Genomic DNA, 20,782 nt, shown 5'->3' on the forward strand with positions numbered 1-20,782 from the left:
AAACTTTTCCACTACCAGAGTAAACATCAGCACTGCTTTACTGACGTCGAATTAGCTGCTGTCGAGTCTGACGAACCTTGGCCCTGATTAGCAACAAAGAACTTTTCACTCTCCATTGGCAAAAGGAGGGCTAATCATCAGAGTGTGAATGGGTCCTTAAAACCCAAATATAACTTTTCCATTGGTGAAAAAAGTAATACATTAAAATAGTTTCAATACGTTTCTACTCAATCATATGGTCATAATTATAATAATAATCACAAATGGTGGCCTATTTAAAAAATGGCTAACATCTCAAAGTTTTTAATGGATTCAGGTGTGATCACATTATTTTGACTTGTGCTCTACATGTTGCATTGGTATGCTGGGTTCTTTCCTACTCCATAAATGTCCGTGACATCACTCGTTCTTCTGCTTTGCCCCGTCATTAAACACTGCTAAAATGAGTTAATGTCATAGCTGGACCACATTAGTGGCACTTATTTTGGACTAATTTTCAAACCAATCAAACAGTTGCATTTGAAAGGTGATGTTTTTCTTTTTTTAAGCTCTTGGCAGGAAACTTATTTGTAGCTGCACACCATGTACATTATTAGCATTAGCGTCTTCACCATTATGAGCACAGTCACCACCCAACTCTACTTTTACTGTCTTTGTGTATGAAGGTCAGTCAGCATGTTTGTGTTGTCATAGTTCAACAAATTTGAACTTCTGATGTGATGAGCCTTCACAGCGCAACTCACATACCTGCAAGTCTCTCACAATTCAGGTTTTGGTCATTACCCACAATGTAGTATATCGCTACGCAACGGTGCATGTATTCGAAATCATTGGAAGAGTTTCAGTTTGATGCTGTGTTCTTTGCTCAGTTATTTGTGTTCTTTCCTTGAGTATTCAAGCTAAAAAAGGCACTGAACAAAAGTTACTGACAGTTACAGTTTGCCATGCTGTCAGTCCCCTAAGCTTTGGCGTGAGCTGAAATTTTGGCATTGAAAATGTGAATCCATGTCAACAGAGCCACAATCTGAAACTCTTGCAATGATTTTGCATGTATGCACCATTTACACAATATAGTAGGGACATGCAACAATGTAAAATAATAAAATGTTTTCTTGCCAGTTTTGATACTTGTATTATAATTAATGTCTTTTGTCTTCTCCCGATTGCAACAGATGTCGATTTGGCACAAGTGTTGGGCCGGTTGTCCTTCCTGATGCAAATCCAAATGTAGAAGAATTAAATTTTGTTTCATTTATCTGCTGGATTATGATCCGTATGACTTGTTGAAACAACTATTTGAATAGAGTTGTGCTCAGCAGCATATACGAGGTCTGTGATATAAAAAGCAGTCCTTTTTATTTTTTTCAAAAAATAAATGGATTTGATTCATATGTTTTTAGGTCAGATAAGCTTGAACCCTCGTGCGCATGCGTGAGTTTTGTCATGCCTGTCGGTGACGTCATTCGCCTGTGGGCAGGTTTTGAGTGAGGTGTGGACTCCCCCTCCCGTTGGAATCTCTTTGTATGAGACGCTGCAGGGAGACGGCGCGCGTTGCTTTATCAAATTTTTTCAGGACCTGTGAGGGATATCCGTGTGGACACTATTCGAGAAATTCAGCTGGTTTTCGGTGTAAAGTTTAACGGCTGATGAGAGATTGTGGAGTTTCTTTCGCTTTAAGGACAGCCCACAAAGCGGATCGGCGCGGCGCGGTCGGAGGTGGCGTCCCTCTGGCTGTTTTGAGCTGAAAACATCCTAATTTAAAGCTCTGTTCACCCAGGACGTCGTCAGAGAACAGAGAAGATTCAGAAGAAGCCGACATCAGGAGTTTACCTGGACATTCCACTGTTAAAGGAGATTTTGTAATGAAAGAACGTGCGGACGAATTTGCTGAGTCGTTTCCGTGACGACGTGGCAAATCTGTGTGCGCCGCGACATGAAAAACACCTCCGTGCTGAAAACCATTTGTAAAATTCAGGCGGCTTTTGATGGCTTTCAACAAGTGAGTATCTGAGAAATTGTTTAACAGCTTGGGCATGTTCCAACTTGTCCGTTAAGGTTTTCAACGGAGGTGTTTTTCCTGTGGCGACCCCCTGCGGTCGGGTCCGGCCCGACATGCGAATCTGCCCGCACGTTCTTTCATTACAAAATCTCCTTTAACAGTGGAATGTCAGGATAAACTCCTGATCCCGAATTCTTCTGAAAGTTATCTGTTATCTCACGACGTCTTGGGTCCACAGAGCCTGAAATTAGGAAGTTTTCAGCTTGAAACAGCGAGACGCCGCCGCCTCGGAGCGCAGATCAGCGTCAGGCGCCGTGGGCTGTCCTTACGGCGACAGTAAAACTCCAAAATCTCTCATCAGCCGTTAAAATTTTCATAGAAAACCAGCTGAATTTATCGAATGGTGTCCACTCAGTTGTGCCTTATAGGTTTTGAAAAATTTTTTATCAAACAAAGCAGCAGTCTCTGAGCCATTCACAAACAATGAAAAACGACGAGAGGGTGGGCCCACTCAAAGACTGCCCACAGGCGAATGACGTAACCGACAGGCGTGAAAAAACTCTCGCATGCCCACGAGGGTTCAAGCATGTCTGAAGTAATCACACGTGATTCAAATCCATATAGGTTTTGAAAAAAATAATAAGGTCCGTTACTTTTCTCACAGACCTCGTATAATGAACTGGGTTGGGGGGAGAAAATGAAGTTACCAGAGTTGTTATATATGCGATATGATGCGTTTCTAGAATTCAAGTTCATGTTCAAAGAGTGCAAGGAGCAAAAGACAGGTCCAACCCATCAGGAGACCAAGATTCTGCAGGAGGAACATAAGACACGGCCTGTCGGTCTTCACCCGACTCATCTCTGGAAGCTGATGATGGAACAAGAACAGAAGAGTGAACAGAACTTTGAATGGTTTCGAAACTTATCAAACATTTGTAGACGTACCATTTCTACCAGTGACAGGTAGAGAAAAATCCCAGCAGTCACACTGAAGATCCACTGCTGCACCTCTATCTCTGCAGACACAAACAGTCCAATGTAGAGGCCCATGAAGGCGGTCAAAGCACTGAGAAAGTTCATTAGCACAGCGATCTTGGTGGAGAGTCCAGAGCTGAGCAACACTGCAAAATCCCCTTTGAGGCAGAAAAGATACAGTAAGTTAAGCTGAGTGCTTCTCAGCCTTAGCCAAGCAGCAAAAACAACCAAGAACAACCCCAGATTTAACGCTGCGGCCTCTCACCCATCTCGTGCGGGATCTCGTGGCACAAGATGGCTATAGTTGTTGTCATGCCAGCCTCAGCTGATGAAGAAAACGCTGCTCCCACAACTAGGCCATCTGCAAAGTTATGAAGGCTGTCTCCCACGATTACCATCACAGCCAGCAGAGGAATCCCTTGTCCTGGGAACACAAAGAGAGGCTGTGTGGTCAGAACCCACCCTCAGGCCTTTGCAATTATTTTGTCATTCCAGGCAACTGATCACAAGATACATCACATCCATATTTGGACTATTCATAGTGAGGTTACTCTGATGTGATGGGCTCCTCACGTGTGGATCCTCTGGAGATATTTCTGTACACTCCATATCTTCTATAGGTCCCTGCGGGATATAGACAATTATTTATGGCATTGATCTCTGAAGGTACGTGGCTCATGCACTTCTCTTCATTGTATCACTCAACAGACACTTATTCCCAGTGGTGGGCACAGTTCAGCTAATCAACTAACAGCTTAATTAGCTATTTTTTTGCTTAGCTGATTATCTTTTCAGCTAACTCTGAAAACCATGAGCAGGCTGTTTAGCTACCACTTAATTTAGTTCAGCTAACTTTAAGTCAGCTAAGATTTTCTTTTGATAAGGTTTAATGGTCAAAAATATTTGTGAACCGTAAAATCACACATTTGTTCATGTCAGAGCTGAAACACTAATCCAGTAAGAGAAATTGACACACTGGCAACAAGCATCACCTTGAGGAGATAGAAGAGCCAGAGTAACAGCATTATTAGTCTGTACTGAACTATAAGATATGCCATCATTGTGCTGTGGTCTTGTTTTAACTATAGTGGCATTTTCTAGATGTTTGAATATTCCTTTTATCCTGCTGCAAAGTTTGGCATATTTTGGTAAATCCTTGTACATGCCAGATCACCAAGAGGTTTTCCAAAATTGCCAAAGTAGTACTAAAGCTTTGCTACGGGGCCATATCCACGAAGCAGCCTAAGGTTAAAAATAGCTCCTAGTGACATTATTCTAAGAAAAATCTTAGAATTCCTTGAATTCTAAGATTTTTTTTTAGAATTTTCCTTGGTATGATGAAAGTTGTCCGCAAAGCACCTCAGGCCTTAAGAGAGCTCCTAAGGTGCCAAACTGGTAAGAGCAGGGAGGAGGACTTTTAAGAAGCCTAAGAGTGTCTTAAGGAGAGGAGATGGCAGAAAATACAGAGAGGAAACAGAGATATTCTCCATTTGTATAATGACACTGAGTAAGTAACACACTACCCGCTTGATCTACGTAATTATTTTATGTTAATTTACTGTCTTAATGTATTTCTAAATTGTTTAGGTTCTTGTTATCATATATACACTGTTAATATTATTATTAATATTATCAGTGTTATTAATATTGTTTTTTTATAACAACAATTTTGTCATTTGATTTTTAAATGGACCACAATAGAATTAAGTATTTTCACTTTCTTATGTCATGCATGTCTTTTTAACATATTTACAATTATATTATGTACTCACAATGAACGTACTAAATAAACTCACATATGCACACTTTTATTATACAACCCCTGGCAAAAATTATGGAATCACCGGCCTCGGAAGATGTTCATTCAGTTGTTTAATTTTGTAGAAAAAAAAGCAGATCACAGACATGACACAAAACTAAAGTAATTTCAAATGGCAACTTTCTGGCTTTAAGAAACACTATAAGAAATCAGGAAAAAAAATTGTGGCAGTCAGTAACGGTTACTTTTTTAGACCAAGCAGAGGGAAAAAAAATATGGAATCACTCAATTCTGAGGAAAAAATTATGGAATCATGAAAAACAAAAGAACGCTCCAACACATCACTAGTATTTTGTTGCACCACCTCTGGCTTTTATAACAGCTTGCAGTCTCTGAGGCATGGACTTAATGAGTGACAAACAGTACTCTTCATCAATCTGGCTCCAACTTTCTCTGATTGCTGTTGCCAGGTCAGCTTTGCTGGTTGGAGCCTTGTCATGGACCATTTTCTTCAACTTCCACCAAAGATTTTCAATTGGATTAAGATCCGGACTATGTGCAGGCCATGACATTGACCCTATGTGTCTTTTTGCAAGGAATGTTTTCACAGTTTTTGCTCTATGGCAAGATGCATTATCATTTTGAAAAATGATTTCATCATCCCCAAACATCCTTTCAATTGATGGGATAAGAAAAGTGTCCAAAATATCAACGTAAACTTGTGCATTTATTGATGATGTAATGACAGCCATCTCCCCAGTGCCTTTATCTGACATGCAGCCCCATATCATCAATGACTGTGGAAATTTACATGTTCTCTTCAGGCAGTCATCTTTATAAATCTCATTGGAACGGCACCAAACAAAAGTTCCAGCATCATCACCTTGCCCAATGCAGATTCGAGATTCATCACTGAATATGACTTTCATCCAGTCATCCACAGTCCACGATTGCTTTTCCTTAGCCCATTGTAACCTTGTTTTTTCTGTTTAGGTGTTAATGATGGCTTTTGTTTAGCTTTTCTGTATGTAAATCCCATTTCCTTTAGGCGGTTTCTTACAGTTCGGTCACAGACGTTGACTCCAGTTTCCTCCCATTCATTCCTCATTTGTTTTGTTGTGCATTTTCGATTTTTGAGACATATTGCTTTAAGTTTTCTGTCTTGACGCTTTGATGTCCTCCTTGGTCTACCATTATGTTTGCCTTTAACAACCTTCCCATGTTGTTTGTATTTTGTCCAGAGTCTAGACACAGCTGGCTGTGAACAACCAACATCTTTTGCAACATTGCGTGATGATTTACCCTCTTTTAAGAGTTTGATAATCCTCTCCTTTGTTTCAATTGACATCTCTCGAGTTGGAGCCATGATTCATGTCAGTCCACTTGGTGCAACAGCTCTCCAAGGTGTGATCACTCCTTTTCAGATGCAGACTAATGAGCAGATCTGATTTGATGCAGGTGTTAGTTTTGGGGATGAAAATTTACAGCGTGATTCCATAATTTATTCCTCAGAATTGAGTGATTCCATATTTTTTCCCCTCTGCTTGGTCTAAAAAAGTAACTGTTCCTGACTGCCACAATTTTTTTTTCTTGATTTCTTATAGTGTTTCTTAAAGCCAGAAAGTTGCCATTTGAAATTACTTTAGTTGTGTGTCATGTCTGTGATCTGCTTTTTTTCTACAAAATTAAACAACTGAATGAACATCCTCCGAGGCCGGTGATTCTATAATTATTGCCAGGGGTTGTATAGACATTCAACCTGAGAATGAGGTACGTTCAAACATTTTCAAGCTGTGTAACATGCATTTATTTGTGCTGAGTTTCATCATCAGAACAAAGATAGCTTCACGATTGCATGTCTTAATGCAGTTCAGGTTATATGATCAGTTGATTTTTACTGTCCATTCATGACTAGGAGAGTGGAGTGCATTTTTTTCTTTTGTTTTTTTATTTCTTCTCCCCTTTCTGTGACAACCAATCACTGCTCTTAGAGGACTGAGTCATACCTAGCAATGGGGTCAACAGCGCCTCCTCACGAAGATAGGAGTTTCTGTCCCCTCCTTGCTCAGACTTGCTCTCAGACACCTCCTGGCTCACTCTTAAGCTAAGATTCAAGGACAGCGGTGGGATCGAACCCTGGACTGCTCGAACTAAAGACCAGAACTCTACCAGGTCAGCCAAAGGGAATTCCCCTTTGGCTGACCTGGTAGAGTCCTGGTCCAGTAACAGTTCTTTGCCATTAAATTTTAGGCTAAGTTAGGAGGCCCCTGAGAGAGCTTTGAGTTGCTTTGTGGATACAGGTTTCTACTGTTGTGCTATGGCTACAGTTGCTTTTGAGATATCACATGTTACGAGTCTGATACATTACATGACTAATTACATTTGTAGACAGCTATGATCTTCACTGTGAGCTTCCAGGTTGCATGAAAATTCAGTAAGGTATATCTTTTATTATACATTCCAATTCTAAGGTAGAACTCTACGAGTGTATACTAAAGTATATCTAAAAAAAAAAAAAAGAAGCGTAGAGCCACTTACAGGGGTAAAAAATGATTTAGTCAGCCCCTGTGCAAGTTCCCCTACTTAGAAAGATGAGAGAGGTCTGTAATTTCCATCATAGGTACACTTGATCTGTGAGAGACAAAGTGAAAAAAAAAAGTCCAGGAAATAACATTGTAGGATTTTTAAAGAATTTATTTGTAAATTATGGTGGAAAATAAGTATTTGGTCAATAACAAAAGTTCAACTCAGTACTTTGTAACATAATCTTTGTTGGCAATGACAGAGATCAAACGTTTCCTGTAAGTCTTCACCAGGTTTGCACACACTGTAGCTGGTATTTGGCCCATTCCTCCATGCAGATCTCCTCTAGAGCAATGATGTTTTGGGGCTGTCGCTGGGCAACATGGACTTTCAACTCCCTTAACAAATTTTCTATGGGGTTAAGGTCTGGAGACTGGCTTGGCCACTCCAGGACTTTGAAATGCTTTTTATGGAGCCACCCCTTCGTTGCCTGAGCGGTGTGTTTGGGATCACTGTCATGCTGGAAGACCCAGCCATGTTGCATCTTCAATGTTCTCACTGATGGAAGGAGGTTTTGGCTTAAAATCTCACGATACATGGCCCTGTTCATTCTTCCCTCAACCCAGATCAGTCGCCCTGTCCCCTTTGCAGAAAAACAGCCCCAAAGCTTGATGTTTCCACCCCCATGCTTCACAGTAGATACAGTGTTCTTGGGATGCAACTCAGCATTCTTCTTCCTCCAAACACGATGAGTTGAGTTTTTACCAAAATGTTCTATTTTGGTTTAATCTGACCTCATGATCTTCTCCCAATCCTCTTCTGGATCATCCATATGCTCTCTGGCAAACTTCAGATGAGCCTGGACATGCACTGTCTTAAGCAGGGGGACAAGCCTGGGACTGCAGGATTTGAGTCCCTCTCTGCTTAGTGTGTAGCCTTTGTTACTTTGGTCCCAGCTCTCTGCAGGTCATTCATCAGATCCCCCCGTGTAGTTCTGGGATTTTTGTTCACTGTTCTCATGATCATTTTGACCTCACGGTATGACATCTTGCGTGGAGGACCAGATCGAGGGAGATTATCAATGGTCTTGTATGTCTTCCATTTTCTTACAATTGCTCCCACAGTTGATTTATTCACACCAACCTGCTTGACTATTGTAGACTCACTCTTCCCAGCCTGGTGCACATCTACAATTTTCTTCCTGGTGTCCTTCGACAGCTCTTTGGTCATGGCCATGGTTGAGTTTGGAGTCTGACTGTTTGAGGTTGTGGATAGGTGTCTTTTATCTAGATAACGAGTTCCAACAGGTGCCATTAATACAGGTAACAGGTGGAGGACAGAAGAGCTTCTTAAAGAATAAGTTACAGGTCTGTGAGAGCCAGAAATCTTGCTTGTTTGTGGGTGACCAGATACTTATTTTCCACCATAATTTACAAATAAATTCTTTAAAAATCCTACAATTTGATTTCCCTTGATTTTTTTTTCTCATTTTGTCTCTCAGTTGAAGTGTGCCTATGTTGAAAATTACAGACCTCTCTCATCTTTGTAATTCAGAGAACTTTCACAATCAGGAGCTGACTAAATACTTTTTTGCCCCACTGTAGGTGCCTGGTCTTGAGAACCAGGGATGGTAGGTTGAAAAGCTTTTTTATCCCATGGAAACTCTCCCTACCCACCTAAGCGGCTCAAGAAAATGGACAGCATGTATATAAGTGATATTTACACAATCAGGGTAATAAACAACATACAGTATACAAGAAATATAGTTACTACATAATATTATAAGAGTTAGCTTCTAAAAATGTCCATGAAAGTGAGAATGAGACTTCACAGCGTACTAATGCTATTTTATTCCCTCTTCCAGGCATCTTATACATACCTTTCACTGTTTTAATATAATTATTTCGAGCTGTATTTTGTTGGTACCTGTGGTCTGCTCTACTGCTTACTAAACAATAGGGATAACTGCCACTATTAAAGAACATAATAACACAATATGGGCAGTGATGAGACCTACCAGCTGTATGGTGGAAATGGACTTGCCCCTTTGTGTCTGACCACTGCAGCGCAACTCCAAAGGAAGATTACTGGAATGACACTGCAACAAAAAATGTCATAAGTCTGCTGTGGCACAACAAGCCTGGGCAAAGTAACCAAAGCAAGTATGCGTATGCATGATGAACCTGACTTATGCATGAAAAACTATGAGACTTCAACCTTGAATTTGGAAAAGAAAAACACCCACAGCACAGCCATATCCTCTGAAGATCTGCTCCTCAGCTTTCACCGGTGGTACAAGTAATTTAGCTTTTGTATACTAAATCAGAAATGCTTGAAAAGCATTTATCCAAAAAAAGCAAACACTGATCTACAAAGCCCTTACTATATATAAAAGTTATACATCCTCTTCTTCTGAATCTATGGCAGAGAAACAAAAGATGCAGAAACGTTGCAAGTCTGCAATCTTGGTAAATGCATGATGCATCTTTAAAACAGCTGTGGCAGATCTGGTATGATAAAATATTGTAAAGGAGGTCTTGCATGAAGAAAGACTGATGAATGCTGCTGTATGCAGAATTGAATTAGACAGTTTACAGTATTTTTTGTTTTTAAATTGCGTATTAAAAATGATGACACGAGAGTCAGTATAGTAGAGAAGTTTGAATCTTCGACTGGACTGGGTTGCTTGACGCGAGGACGTTTCGCTTCAAATCACAGAAGCTTTCTCAGCTAAAATTCTTGCTCTAGTAGTCTGACTTCTGTCTTGACTCTTGTAGAGAAGAATAAACCTGAGGAAGCTTCTGTGATTTGAAGCGCAACGTCCTCACGTCAAGCAACCCAGTCCAGTCGAAGATTCAAACTTCTCTGCTATGGAAACCACCTGGACAACTGAGAGCCTACACAGAAACAGAGAGTCAGTATAGTTTCAACTCTTACATGGCTATGCGCTGGAACTACAAAGGAGAAGATTCTTTCAGTGAGGAAAAAGCCGTAGATCCCAGCGATCATGCCCAGCATCTTCCACAGATACCACTTTTCTTCTGTATAGTGCTCAACAGCAGCATGACTGTCATCATGGAGGCCAAGGAGCTCAGGACAACAAGCAACACAGTGTGATACAGTGAGACTTTTACTCCACAATCAACAGATGATACATCTGTAGACTGTTACAGACGACAATGCCATGATTGTCGGTCCTGTACCTGTGGTATGAGGTGCAGGAGTGCGTCTCCTGAGAGGGTTCCCACGGCCAGCCCCACAAACAGCTGCAGGATAAGGTTGTAGGTTTCCTTGCAGGAGTTGAAGAAAATCAAACAGATTCCCAACATGGAGCCAAGAGTGATGATCACGACAGCAGCAGTGCTGTAGCCGTACTCTGCAGGTAGAGAATAGAAAGTTGAAAGGTTTTTTTTGAGGAGAAATTAAATGAAATGAAAACATCTTAGATACATGCAAGATCAAAGCTAGAGGTAAAACTAAAATAAGTATTTACTGTATTTCAGAAATCATCATCATGTTCAGTATTACGTTCAAGCCCAGTTCTGACACATTAGAGGCGTGGCTGCCTTGAGTGACATCTTGTTTGCTGATGTATTTTGGTTGTTGTTTTCTTGCTTGCATGTTGACACTGCGGTTGGTCAGAGCTATTTGGGCTGCTGGCTGCAGCTGCTGTGAAAGCTGTCTTTTTTTGGTTGCATTTTGTTACAAATATCTGTAATAATATGGCTTGTGAGGCTAACTCTCCTGGGATTAAAGTTCACCATCGCTACGATGGATTTCCATCAATCGGGGCTGCCAAAAGGCCATATATTAGATCAATGCAGATCCGATGAAACATTTTTTTTAAAGGGGGGGGGGGGGTTACTGGACCATGATTATGACCTGCAGCTTTACCGATGATCAGCTGTGTCTGTTTAGTGTTGCTGAGAGTAGTGTTATGTCCTGGGTGTGTGAGCTTTTGCCACAATGTTCATTACGTGCATCGATAATCCCCTCCATCAGTGTTTGATGCAGCGAGTCCACTGTTCTGTGCAGCAGCTCCAAGATGAAAAAACAGTTCCCGTCATCTCTCTGTGTCTCGCAGCGAGCAAAGAGCAGCCAACTTTGACAAAAAGATATTTTTAATTTTTTCTGTGCTGCTCTGTGAGTGTCCTCACTGGTTAAACTAAAAACAGCTAAAGACTCACAATGCTTTAACAACAAATAGTAACACTTTTTTTCTCTCCAAATGTGCCTAAAATCTCTTTCTGAGGATGGCATGACATGCATAAACGTGCTGATACAAACCTTCTTAACTCTCAATTAAATTGTGCTTTCCACATAAATTCACAACTTCTCCATTCTGCCCGCTCAGAGACTGCAAACAAGGGGTGTATCTACATGGAAAGAGGGCGCTGTGGAAGTTTGGGGGCACACCCCCACTACACCTCTATATTAAAGGTCCACTTTTGAAGACATTTTTTTTTCAAACTCCAAAATACTACTTATAATAATAATAATAATAATAATAATAATAATTTTCACAACTAAAATGTTCAAGTTAGTATTATTCTGGGACTAAGTTTAATTGATGAGCGATAGGAAAATAATTTTACTTTAACTTTTCTGCATAACTTAAGCGGAATGTGAAGCAATATCTTTTTATTAACATAATGTCTAAGCTTGAACATTACTAGGTCTGTTTGGGGTTCTAGGTTTAAAATGAAGGCAGGTAGAATGACAGAAGCCAAAAATATGGAAATGATTATGGGTCTTGGGGTTAGTAATCTTATCAAACAAACATGTCGGTTGTGACATTGATTTGGGATAAAGGCAAAGAAAAGGTGAAAATGTGCAGAAGACCTCTGTTTAGGTGATCTCCAGCTATTGTCTGTGCAGCCATGGCTAATTCCTCTCAGTGAAAGTCACCAGAGTCATTCACAAAAGCTCACAAAACATCTTGCAAAAAGTTTCTTTTACTTAGCCTAATAGATTTTAATTGATATTGAATGAAGTAAAAGCTCTAGAAAAGCTGTGCCCTTAAAATGTGTTTATCCTGAAGTATATAAATAATGTGCAGGTTAAAGTCTTTCTATAATATGATGCTGCATTAGAAAAGAGCAGCAATAGTTTGTTAAATATAATCTTGTTCAGCAGAACAATTTGCTGTTTTCTTAGCTGTCTCCATGTCATTTTACCTTAAACTCTAGGACACACTCGCAAAAGGGTTTCTATAAAAAGACAGATGAATAGCTTATGGTTTGGCAATTAAAAAAAAGTCAGTCAGAAGATTTTTTTTTTTTTTTTTTTTTTTTTGCTTTAATCCCTGACTCTCTGAGCAGATGATCTAAATTGTGTCTACACCAGAATTTGCATCAAGTCATATGAACTTATTGATTATTATTATGTAATTTTGGATGCCAGTGGTATTACTATTTGCAGCAGTTATCGGTAGCATCATAACATTAGCGGAAATAAGCAGGTCATAATCTTTAATGCCGACACCAAAGCAAAACTATTATGGGAACCACCGCTCAGCCCCCAAAAATATGATTTAATAAACACCCGAACCGAGGTTAGCTTGTTTTTACACACACACACACACACACACACACACACACACACACACACACACACACACACACACACACACACACACACACACACACACACACACACACACAGGCAAGGTGCTTTATATGTAGGATTAGTCTTGTGGTAGAACACTAACTCAATCATGGCCTAAACAGCCATAAGACGTAGGCCACTGCTGCCAAAGAATAGGCAAAAATGCCAATAGAAGTGTCTGGTAACATACAAGCGTAAACACATATTGCCACATATGTTTCCATTACATGATTGTTTTTACACATGTGCCTGAGCATGTGCAAAATGCTGCTTCTGTTTTCCAACACTTTTCTCAACAGCTAAAATTTTTGTGTTTAACATCTCAAAATGGTCTTCTGTTGAAGACCATGGGTTTCATGTTGCAGAGGAGGGTCAGAAGGAGGCTTCTGTTTAGTAAACGGAAGGTCGGTATTACTGTATATTTTACAGGCTTGTCCATTTTTACCTATTGTACTTCTAAAAAAGAGTACCCCTGATCTACACCCATTAAATCCAGTTATTCATGTTTTGTGGATCACGATATATTCCAACATCACAAATTTCTGAAACATGTTTATGTCAAGGTTTGAGATTTTGCCGTGTCTTCTGTTTTATTTTCTGGTCTGTTTTGTTATTTGTTGTTCATTGGTTTTCTGTGTGTGTTTATTTGCTTGCTGTTTTTTCCTGCTTGGGTCTGGCTGTCTCTGTCTTTCTTGTCTGTTTCCTGGTGCTTGGTGGTGGGCGTTTCACTCTGTCTGGCCACACCCTTGTTCTGGTGCTTTCCATGCATGTGTTTCTAATCTGTAGCTCATCACCTGGGTGTATTTAAGATCTACCGGTTTCACCTTTTCCCCACCAGATTGATGCACCTTGTGTCTTCGCTTTCAGCTCTGCTCCTTGTGTTTCCTTGTCCTGCTAGCCTCCTTGTGTTTTGACCATCTGCCTGTTTATTTGACCACGCCATAGCCTGATGTCACGAGGTCTATTAGACAATAAACCGACCCTTTTATTTATTTTTTTAACTACCGTATTTTTCGGACTATAAGTCACACTTTTTTACATGTTTTGGCCGGGGGTGCGACCTATACTCCGGTGCGACTTATAAATGAAAAATATACCGGTAGGATCTCAATTAATTTACTGTAACAAAACAATTTTACGTGACAGAGTCGATCTATGTTTTAAAATGGCCACCGGAAAAGGAAATGCAATGCATCATGGGCACTGTAGTATGACGGCCATCCTATAGTTCACGCTGGTCGCGATAACCAATCAGAGAACAGAACTTTGGATGGGTATTCCTCACCTCACCCACAGCGTGTGAAGCTGACGAACACGGTGCTTGGTGTTATTCCGGCATGGCAAACAAAACAGCTTCAACCCTTGGATATCAATGTGAGCAGAGTGTTTAAGTTGACGCTGAGAGCTGCGTGGGAGCATTGGGTGAGCGACGGCGGAGGATTAGCGTGTGCACTTGGAAGGAGCTGGCGTCGATGATTGTGAAAAGCGTTTGAAGCAGACGAACATGGTGTTTATTCCGGGACGGCTAACAAGACAGCTTCAACCCTTGGATATCAGTGTGAGCAGAGTTGACGCTGAGAGCTGCATGGGAGCACTGAGCGACGGCGGAGGATTAGCGTCTGCACTTGGAAGGAGCTGGATCGACACCGCTGGGTGGTGAGCTGCGCAGGTAGGTGCTGCATGGTTCGGCTCGCAATGTGGTCCGCAAAATACAAACATATCCGTAGGTAAAATGCAGCTCACGAGAGGGCACTCGAGGCTTGTGTGACTGTTCCTGCGACTTCTGACTACCATAGAAAAATAAAAATTTTAACGTTACTGATAACATAACAAGACAACGGAGAAGGCCCGAAAAATGCCACCAAAAAGAAAATCATACTCTGCAGATTACAAGTTGCGACTGGTGAAATATGCATCCGAAAACGGTAGCCGTCACAATATTATCATCTGAACTTTTCATGTTAACATACCTGTATGTCCATGGGACTTATAGTCCAGTGGACCTTATTTATGGTTTATTTTTCTTTATAATGGATAAAGTGGCTGGTGCGACTTATACTCCGGTGCGACTTATTTATGGTTTATTTTTCTTTATAATGGATAAAGTGGCTGGTGCAACTTATACTCCGGTGCGACTTATAGTCCGGAAAATACGGTATATGGATTTGAATGACGTGCGATTCCACCAATCATGCTTGAACCCTCGTGCGCATGCGTGAGTTTTTTCACGCGTGTTGGTGACGTCATTTCCCTGTAGGCAGGCCTTGAGTGAGATGTGGTCCCGCCCTCTCGGCTGAATTCCTTTGTTTCACACGCTGCTCCAGACGGCGCGCGTTGCTTTATCAAAATTTTTTCTGGATCTGTGAGGAATATCCGAGTGGATACTATTCGAGAAATTAAGCTGGTTTTCGGTGAAAAGGTTAACGGCTGATGAGAGATTATGGGGTGTTTCTGTCGGTGTAAGGACTTCCCACAGAGCGGGACGTCCTGCAGCGCTTCCAGGCGCCGTCGTCAGCCTGTTTCGACCTGAAAACATCCTAATTTAAGGCTTAATTCACCCAGGACGTCGTGAGAGAACAGAGAAGATTCAGAAGAGGCCGGCATGAGGACTTTATGCAGACATTCCACTGTTTAAGGACATTTTTTAATGAAAGACGTGCGTGCAAATTCGCCGAGTTGTTTCCGTGACAACTCGGCGAATCTGTGTGCGCCGCGACAGGAAAAACACCTCCGTGTTGAAAACCATTTGTAAAATTAGGCGGCTTTTGATGGCTTTCAACAAGTGAGTAACTGAGAAATTGTTTAACAGCTTGGGCATGTTGCAACTTGCCCGTTAAGGTTTCCAACGGAGGTGTTTTTCCTGTCGCGCCCCCCCGCGGTCGGGTCCAGCCCGACATGCGACTCTGCCCGCACGTTCTTTCACTACAAAATGTCCGTTAACAATGGAATGTCTGAATAAACTCCTCATGCCGACTTCTTCTGAAAGTTCTCTGTTCTCTGACAACTTCCTGGGTCAACAGAGCCTGAAATGTGGAGGTTTTCAACTTGAAACGGCGAGACGCTGCCGCCTCTAAGCGCAGGCGCCGTGGGCCGTCCTTAAAGCGACAGTTACAGACCAAAATCTCTCATCAGCTGTTAAAATTTTTACCGAAAACCAGCTGAATTTATCGAATGGTGTCCACTCAGTTGTGCCTTACAGTTTTGAAAAAATTTTGATCAAACAAAGCAGCAGTCTGAGCCATTCCTAAACAATGAAAAAAATCGACGAGAGGGTGGGCGACTCCTCACTCAAAGACTGCCCACAGGCGAATGACGTAACCGACAGGTGTGAAAAAACTCTTGCATGCCCACGAGGGTTCAAGCATGTCTGATGCAATCACACGTGATTCAAATCCATATGGTTTTTGAAAAAAATAATAAGGTCGGATACTTTTCTAATAGACCTCGTAGTTGTACTTTTGCACTTGTTGAACTGCCTTTACGTGTACCGAACACAACTTACTGTTACAGTAAACCGTCTTAAACTACAGAGGTGACTGAGTCCTGCATTTGTGTCCAGCCATTCCTGCCCACTGAGCCTGATAGTTTAACACTTTTGTGATTGCTGACAGTACCCTACAACACTACCTTTATGACTGATTACAACTGGTTTCTGGTCCCAACTGGGTATCTGATTTTTTTTTTTTAATTTAGTTTTTGCGCAACGGGAGACCACCCTAACGCAGTGTGTTGTTCTCATATTTATGACATATGATCAACTTAATTCATTTGTACATTTTCTCATTCACTTTTTGAATCAATGTCCTACTGTAATATTTTATGAAATGCCTTCTTCAGACAACGAGGTAGTGACAGTGCAGTGTATTTTGAAGTGATTGTGGACTGTGTAAAGAAATACTGAGGTAAATATCATACTCTCAAGCGCAGTAGGCAGAGATCCTCTTGGTTTGTACTCTGTTGACTCACAGGCATTGCCTAGCAACTGCTGAACGATGGCTGGACAAATTTGTCTGAAGTGTTCTTTGGAAATTGGCAAATGAGAGACGAGGGCAAAAATATCCACCAGCTGGTTGGCTGAAAAACACACCTGAATTTAAAGGAAAAGAAACGAGATGTTGTTGAGCAGAAGAATACAATTCAAATAAAGCAAGAATCAGTAATCCAGACATTTCTCTCACCTGTGTCCAGTCTTTACTTCTACCCGCAGTCTCTGGGATGCAACCATCTACTGGATTCTTTGCAACTTTCTGTGAACTCCCTGTGAAGCTCTGCCTCTCCCTGCTGTGAGAATTTGTGGTTCCTTCATGTCCTATACCAAGCTGATGAAGCAACTCTTCCAAGTCTAAGCACATGGCATCATCGCACCGTTACAATGCAACAGAATCATCCAAATTTCAAATAAGAATCCTGCTATTTAAAATAAATGCAAAAGATGAAAACATTGAAAACACCATTGAACTAAATTTGTTGAACATAATTTTTCAATATTTACTGCACATAAAGAGACATCAACAAAATGTTTCCAGTATGCACCTGATACCATGAAGCTCACAGTATTTCATGTGTACCAGAAGCTATCAACAAAAATATAAACGCAACACTTTTGGTTTTGCTCCCATTTTGTATGAGATGAACTCAAAGATCTAAAACTTTTTCCACATAAACAATATCGCCATTTCCCTCAAATATTGTTCACAAACCAGTCTAAATCTATGATAGTGAGCACTTCTCCTTTGCTGAGATAATCCATCCCACCTCACAGGTGTGCCATATCAAGATGCTGATTAGACACCATGATTAGTGCACAGGTGTGCCTTAGACTGCCCACAATAAAAGGCCACTCTGAAAGGTGCAGTTTTATCACACAGCACAATGCCACAGATGTTGCAAGATTTGAGGGAGCGTGCAATTGGCATGCTGACAGCAGGAATGTCAACCAGAGCTGTTGCTCGTGTATTGAATGTTCATTTCTCTACCATAAGCCGTCTCCAAAGGCGTTTCAGAGAATTTGGCAGTACATCCAACCAGCCTCACAACCGCAGACCATGTGTAACCACACCAGCCCAGGACCTCCACATCCAGCATGTTCACCTCCAAGATCGTCTGAGACCAGCCACTCGGACAGCTGCTGAAACAATCGGTTTGCATAAGCAAAGAATTTCTGCACAAACTGTCAGAAACCGTCTCAGGGAAGCTCATCTGCATGCTCGTCGTCCTCATCGGGGTCTCGACCTGACTCCAGTTTGTCGTCGTAACCGACTTGAGTGGGCAAATGCTCACATTCGCTGGCGTTTGGCACGTTGGAGAGGTGTTCTCTTCACGGATGAATCCCGGTTCACACTGTTCAGGGCAGATGGCAGACAGCGTTTGTGGCATCGTGTGGGTGAGCGGTTTTCTAATGTCAATGTTGTGGATCGAGTGGCCCATGGTGGCGGTGGGGTTATGGTATGGGCAGGCATCTGTTATGGACAAAGAACACAGGTGCATTTTATTGATGGCATTTTGAATGCACAGAGATACCGTGACGAGATCCTGAGGCCCATTGTTCTGCCATACATCCAAGAACATCACCTCATGTTGCAGCAGGATAATGCACGGCCACATGTTGCAAGGATCTGTACACAATTCTTGGAAGCTGAAAATGTCCCAGTTCTTGCATGGCTGGCATACTCACCGGACATGTCACCCATTGAGCATGTTTGGGATGCTCTGGACCGGCGTATACGACAGCATGTACCAGTTCCTGCCAATATCCAGCAACTTCGCACAGCCATTGAAGAGGAGTGGACCAACATTCCACAGGCCACAATTGACAACCTGATCAACTCTATGCGAAGGAGATGTGTTGCACTGCATGAGGCAAATGGTGGTCACACCAGATACTGACTGGTATCCCCCCCAATAAAACAAAACTGCACCTTTCAGAGTGGCCTTTTATTGTGGGCAGTCTACGGCACACCTGTGCACTAATCATGGTGTCTAGTCAGCATCTTGATATGGCACACCTGTGAGGTGGGATGGATTATCTCAGCAAAGGAGAAGCGCTCACTATCACAGATTTAGACTGGTTTGTGAACAATATTACTAGATGTATAAACTAGATGTATTAAGTAAGTATGAAACTATAAAATAAGTTAGTGGGCTGTAAGGAAGTAAAAAAAAAATGTAATTTGTTAATAATGTATAAAATGTTTTAAGTTTAAAAATGTAACCTATCAGTGATGTAATCTATTTAATAATGGTCATAATTATGAAATAAGTCAGTGGTATGTGACAAGTTAAAGAAATACAATCTGTTAAATAATGTTGAAAAATGATGCTGGATATTGAAAGATTGTATTGTAAAAAGGGGCAGAAAATATAAGACTTGTTCTTCTCTCTGCTCCTTTTCATTCTGGTAATGGAGATGCTTTATTTCTGCTTTTCTGTTTTTTTTTTTCTTTTAAATGAATGAAATAAATAAATAAATAAATAATAAAATAAAATAAATAAATATTTGAGGGAAATGGTGATATTGTGTATGTGGAAAACGTTTTAGATCTTTGAGTTCATCTCATACAAAATGGGAGCAAAACCAAAAGTGTTGCGTTTATATTTTTGTTGAATGTAAGACACACTGATAGTATCTGGTGTATACAGGATACAGTTTAGTAAACAGTAGTTGACATATGATGTGTACCAGACACCATCTCCTGCACACACACTTTAAACAAGAGCAATCAGAGATTTCGGATGTCTGCAATCCGGATCCAGATCACCTCAAAAATTCAGGGGAGTTTTCCATGCCCTAATATCTATACATTTGGTGAGAATCCGTGAAGTAGTTTAGAAGTAATCCTCCAAAGCCTATATTAAGTGAAATCTTGAGCCAGAATCCGGATCCGGAACACCTCCAAAATTTAATGGAGTCTTCCATGGCCTGAGGTCTATCTGTGGTGCAAATTTGGTGAGAATCTGTCAAGTAGTTTTGATGTAAAGCGTATATAAAGTGAAATCTTGATCCAGAATCCAGATCCGGATCATCTCCAAAATTTAATGGAGTCTTCCATGGCCTGATGTCTATCTGTGGTGCAAATTTTGTGAGAATCTGTGAAGTAGTTTTGATGTAATCCTTCAAAACCTATATAAAGTGAATCTTGATCCAGAATCTGGATCTGGATCATCTCCAAAATTCAGTGGAGTCTTCCATGGCCTAATATGTATCTGTGAGGAAAATTTATGAGAATATGTGAAGTAGTTTTGACATAATCTTTCAAACCCATATAAAGTAAAAACTTGATCCAGAATCCAGATCCAGATCACCTCCAAAATTTAATGGAGTTTTCCATGGCTTAATATGTATCTGTCTTGAAACTTTTATCAAAATCTGTGCAGGAGTTTTGATGTAATTCTACTAACAGTAATCCTTCAAGGCCTATATAAAGTGAAATATGATCCAGAATCCTGGTCTGGATCACCTCCAAAATTTAATGGGTTCTTCCATGGCCTAATATCTATCTGTGGTGAAAGTTTAATCAAAAGCCATGCAGTAGTTTTGATGTAATCATGCTAACAGACAGACAGGCAAATAAATAAACACCGATTATTTTATTATGTCCTTGGCGGACATAATAAAATGTATTTTGTATGTCCTTTTAGTGAGTCCATATTATTTGCTATTTCATGTAAGGTGGAAAAGTTTTCTGTATGTTCCTTTTGTGAATTGTTTTGTAATTTGTATCTGTAGCATGGCCCTAAACAGAGGGTCACCCCTTTGAGTCTGGTCTGCTTGAGGTTTCTTCCTCAGAGGGAGTTTTTCCTTACCACTGTTGCTCTGTGTGAAGTGCCTTGTGTGAAGTGCCTTGAGGCAACCTCTTGAGGCAACCTTGTTGTGATTTGGTGCTATATAAGTGAAAATAAATCGAAAAATTGAAATTGAA

At 40.9% G+C, this 20,782-nt stretch overlaps 1 protein-coding gene across 2 annotated transcripts in view; it reads right to left on the minus strand.

The window, feature by feature from the left end:
* Nucleotides 1-2,676: 2,676 nt before the first annotated feature.
* LOC117510858 (zinc transporter ZIP12-like) overlaps nt 2,677-20,782 on the minus strand; it is a 32,320-nt gene continuing 14,214 nt past the window's right edge. Inside the window, exons 5-13 of one of the 2 annotated variants that reach the window (XM_034170752.1) lie at nt 17,042-17,205; nt 16,779-16,950; nt 10,460-10,632; nt 10,194-10,346; nt 9,274-9,354; nt 3,526-3,598; nt 3,240-3,398; nt 2,945-3,132; nt 2,677-2,867 (exon numbers count right to left, since the gene is read on the minus strand). In XM_034170752.1, coding sequence (XP_034026643.1) covers nt 2,739-2,867; nt 2,945-3,132; nt 3,240-3,398; nt 3,526-3,598; nt 9,274-9,354; nt 10,194-10,346; nt 10,460-10,632; nt 16,779-16,950; nt 17,042-17,205 — 1,292 coding nt within the window. In that variant the 3' untranslated portion in view covers nt 2,677-2,738. The remainder of the gene's footprint in view (nt 2,868-2,944; nt 3,133-3,239; nt 3,399-3,525; nt 3,599-9,273; nt 9,355-10,193; nt 10,347-10,459; nt 10,633-16,778; nt 16,951-17,041; nt 17,206-20,782) is intronic. The other variant, XM_034170760.1, reaches the window with a different exon arrangement.

Source organism: Thalassophryne amazonica, chromosome 1, assembly GCF_902500255.1.
Source record: "Thalassophryne amazonica chromosome 1, fThaAma1.1, whole genome shotgun sequence".
Taxonomy (NCBI): Eukaryota; Metazoa; Chordata; class Actinopteri; order Batrachoidiformes; family Batrachoididae; genus Thalassophryne; species Thalassophryne amazonica.